This window comes from Solanum verrucosum, unplaced genomic scaffold, assembly GCF_900185275.1.
Source record: "Solanum verrucosum unplaced genomic scaffold, falcon-dt-bn FXZP01000014.1, whole genome shotgun sequence".
NCBI classification, from domain to species: Eukaryota; Viridiplantae; Streptophyta; class Magnoliopsida; order Solanales; family Solanaceae; genus Solanum; species Solanum verrucosum.
In genome coordinates, this window is record NW_026020171.1 from 237,909 (window position 1) to 241,685 (window position 3,777).

At 38.5% G+C, this 3,777-nt stretch overlaps 1 protein-coding gene across 1 annotated transcript; it reads right to left on the minus strand.

The window, feature by feature from the left end:
* Positions 1-2,747: 2,747 nt before the first annotated feature.
* Positions 2,748-3,482, minus strand: LOC125828776 (uncharacterized). The gene has a single exon (XM_049508102.1). The coding sequence runs from the start codon at positions 3,480-3,482 to the stop codon at positions 2,748-2,750; it is 735 nt and encodes a 244-aa protein (XP_049364059.1).
* Positions 3,483-3,777: the final 295 nt, after the last annotated feature.

A 3,777-nucleotide genomic window follows, 5' to 3' on the forward strand; every position in this document is an offset into this window, starting at 1 on the left:
ACACACCAAATTAGGGGCCTGAACTGCAAGTCCAGGTGGAACATCCATATAAAACTCCTCATGCAAATCTCCATGAAGGAAAGCATTATTAATTTCTAACTGATACATAGTCCAACCCTGCTTAACTGCTGTAATCAGCAAAGCCCTGACTGTGGTCATCTTGACTACAGGGGAAAAGGTCTCAGTATAGTCAATACTTGCCTGTTGTGTGTACCCCTTGACAACAAGACTTGCTTTTAGTCTCTCAATACTACCATTTGCCTTGTGTTTGACCTTATAGACCCATCTACAACCAATGGCTTTCTTGCCATTAGGTAGTGGAACCAAATCCCAAGTATGATTGGAATGCAAAGCATCAAATTCTTGTGTCCTGGCCACCTGCTAAGCAGGATCAATTGCAGCCTCCTCATATGAAATTGGTTCCCTGTCAATACAAACATTTCTGACAAGATCTTGACTACTAGGAACTAAGGTACTATGATCCATCTGTTGGTGATTGGAGAAAAGGGCCTTAAGAGAAGTAGCAGCATTGTCAAGGTGTTGAGGTTGAGGATTAGGTGGTTTGAGCTGTGGCATATTACAAACATAATCATGCATGTGACTTGGGAATTTGGGATTCCTAGTGGATCTCCTAGGTTCTGGATGGATGGAGGGAACATACATGGGGATATAAGGAGAGGGTAAATGCACTATAAGATCAGGTGATTGACTATATGTAGCACTAGAACCGTTTGATACATTTTGATTTTGATTACCTTGTGTGCCATGATTATCAGAACTATCTAAGATATCAATGAAAGAAGGAAACTGTAAACAAGGAGTAGATGAAGTAGGAAAAGATGCATTGTGAAAAGGAAAAATATTTTCATGAAAAACAACATCCCTAGAAACATGTATTCTTTTTGTGGACATATCTAGGATCTCGTACCCTTTTGTCTCATAAGGATATCCAAAAAAAAAATGTGGGGAGTGGCCCTTGGTTCAAATTTGGCTCTATGTGGTGTAGGTACAGTGGGGTAACAAAGACAACCAAAGCTTCTCATGTGGGAGTAAATGGGTTTCTTTTTGTATAAAATTTCATATGGGCTGGCATCATTTAGTACAGTAGAAGGAAGCCTGTTTATAATGTATGTAGCACACATGACACATTCTCCCCAGTACTTAACAGGTAGTTTGGATTGAAAAGGCAATGCCCTAACAGTTTCTAGTAAATGTTTGTGTTTTCTTTCTACTACACCATTTTTTTGTGGTGTGTAGGGGCAAGTTTTTTGATGATGGATTCCTTTTGCTTGAAAGAAGGTGGTTGTTTCTGTATTAACAAATTTCAGACCATTGTCTGTTCTTACTGTTTTTACAGTAGTTTCATTGATTTTCTATCATGGCAATGAAAGTTTTAAGGGACTGTAATGCATTACTTTTAGAGCTCAGTAAATGAGTCCAAGTTGATCTGTTGAAGTCATCCACAATGGCGATAAAATATTTGAAGTTGTTGTAAGTTATTGTGTGATATGGTCCCCACATGTCAACATGAAGGAGTTCAAAAATGTGTGAGGTTGTTGTGGTACTGGGCTTAAATGGTAGTCTTTCTTGTCTTGCCATGGGACAAATAGAACACAAGAATGGTTGTTTAGAAGAAAATTGAACAGGGATAGTAGAAATACCCTTCATCTTGACAAAAGGTACATGCCCTAGCCTATTATGCCAGATAATGTTTACATTATTTCTAGTGCATGTATGAAAATTATCAGTACAACAAATAGATTCAGACACATAGTCATAAGGGTGTAAAGGAACACCAATTGAATAATTCTTAGCAGTCAAACAAGATTTATCAAAAGAAATACACTGTTTAGAAGAAGAAACATTGTCAATACAAGCAGTACATGAGCTACATGAAGGTAAACTATTACATGAAGAAGAAGTAAAGGATTTCTTCAAGAAACTTGAGCATAGAAAATAGAGACCATCACTTGCACTACCAATGACCAGAGGCCTCTTCATTGAAGGGGCCTACATCAAATAAGAGGTTCTGTGCAGTTTGAATGTGTAGCCATGGTATGAATAGAAATTAAATTGTATTTGAAAGATGGCATAAACAAGACTTTTTCTAAACTGATCATAGGTCCTAATGTTACACTACCAATTTGAGTCACCTTAACCTTATAGCCATTAGGTAATTCAACTAATAATGGATAGGGCAGGAAGGTAATGTTATGCAATAGAGATATATTGAAGGTCATGTGGTTTGAAGCTCCTGAATCCAAAATCCATGAGTCAGATCTATTTTTGAAACATTTGCATGATTGTTTACCAAAGTCTATAGAGGAGGTACAAATTGTAATACCTGCAAAGTCAGTTGATCCATTAGCAAGAGCTGAGCTTATGGTGGATCCCTTATTCTCATGTTCTTGTTGGAAATGCTGAATCATGTTCTGAAGATGACCATATTGATCCTTGGTGAGACTTATATTGTATAATTCCTCATTCTGATCTACTGCTGGTCCTTTTCCATGAGCCAAGTCTTGTGCACAATGAACATTTGCTACTGTCATGTGTCCAGTTCCTTTATTCTGAGGAGGCTTTGGAGGAGCTCTAGGATTATTCTGAGGGGGCTTTGGGGGAGCTCTAGAATTATGAGGTGGATTCGAACTAGATGGATACCCATGGAGTCTATAACATTTCTCCATGATGTGACATGTTCTCTTACAATAGTTACAAAACCTATCCTTGTATGGAGGATTTCGTGATTAATTTGGTGAAAAATCTGTCCTGTAGGGTCGAGAGGGTTGAGAGGGCCTACTAGATCCAACATGTAAAACACTTGACTCCACATTGAAGTGATTGGATAACTTGATTTCCCTTTGGTGTTCATCTTGAACCAGAAGAGAGAAAGCATGTGCTATAGAGGGCAATGGATTCATCATGATTATACTACGATGTATCACGGTATAAACGTCATTCAATCCCATGATGAATTGAATCAACCTTCGATCTTGTTCAGCCTTATGAATAAGAGCCTTTTCTCCACAGACATAGGTGCAGTTGCATTGAGCTGTGACATTCAAAGTACTAAGTTCCTCCCATAGATTTTTCAATTTGGTGTAGTACCCTGTAATAACGAGAGATCCTTGAGACAGATCATTAATTTCCCTCTGAATTTGATACAGTTTTGCACCATTAGTTTGTTCATAGCGATCTTTCAGCTCTCTCCACAATTCTGCAGAGCTCATAATGAATTCAACACTGTCTGCAATTTCCTTTGACAGTGAATTCAAAATCCAGGTTGTAACAATATCGTCACATCGTTCCCATTGACGATATGAATGATGATTGGATTGAGGTCGTGGGCAATCCCCATTGATGAATCCTAACTTGTTTTTGACTGATAGTGACCTCAAAACACTGCGTCTCCATGAACGATAACCAATTCCAGCAAATTGTACTGGTACGAGCTTGGCTCTGGGATTATCAGAAGGATACATGTAAAGAGGTCTATTGGAGTCGATTGAAAAATATGTTGAACCACTAGATTAATCGGTGGAACCACTAGATTGGCTAGAATTTGGAGCAATTTCCATAGATCAAGCAAAAATGAAGAATGGACAGATCGCGGAGAGAAGAAGAAAGGAGAAAACTCGTACAAAAAACAAAAACGAAGCGGAAAGTGAATACCTCAGAGTCGGACTTGCTCTGATACCATGAGAAAGCTATGAATTGCCAGCACTGTGAGCTTCAGGAAGCTCAACAATGGAAGCCTCTGACAATAGTAACCATCCA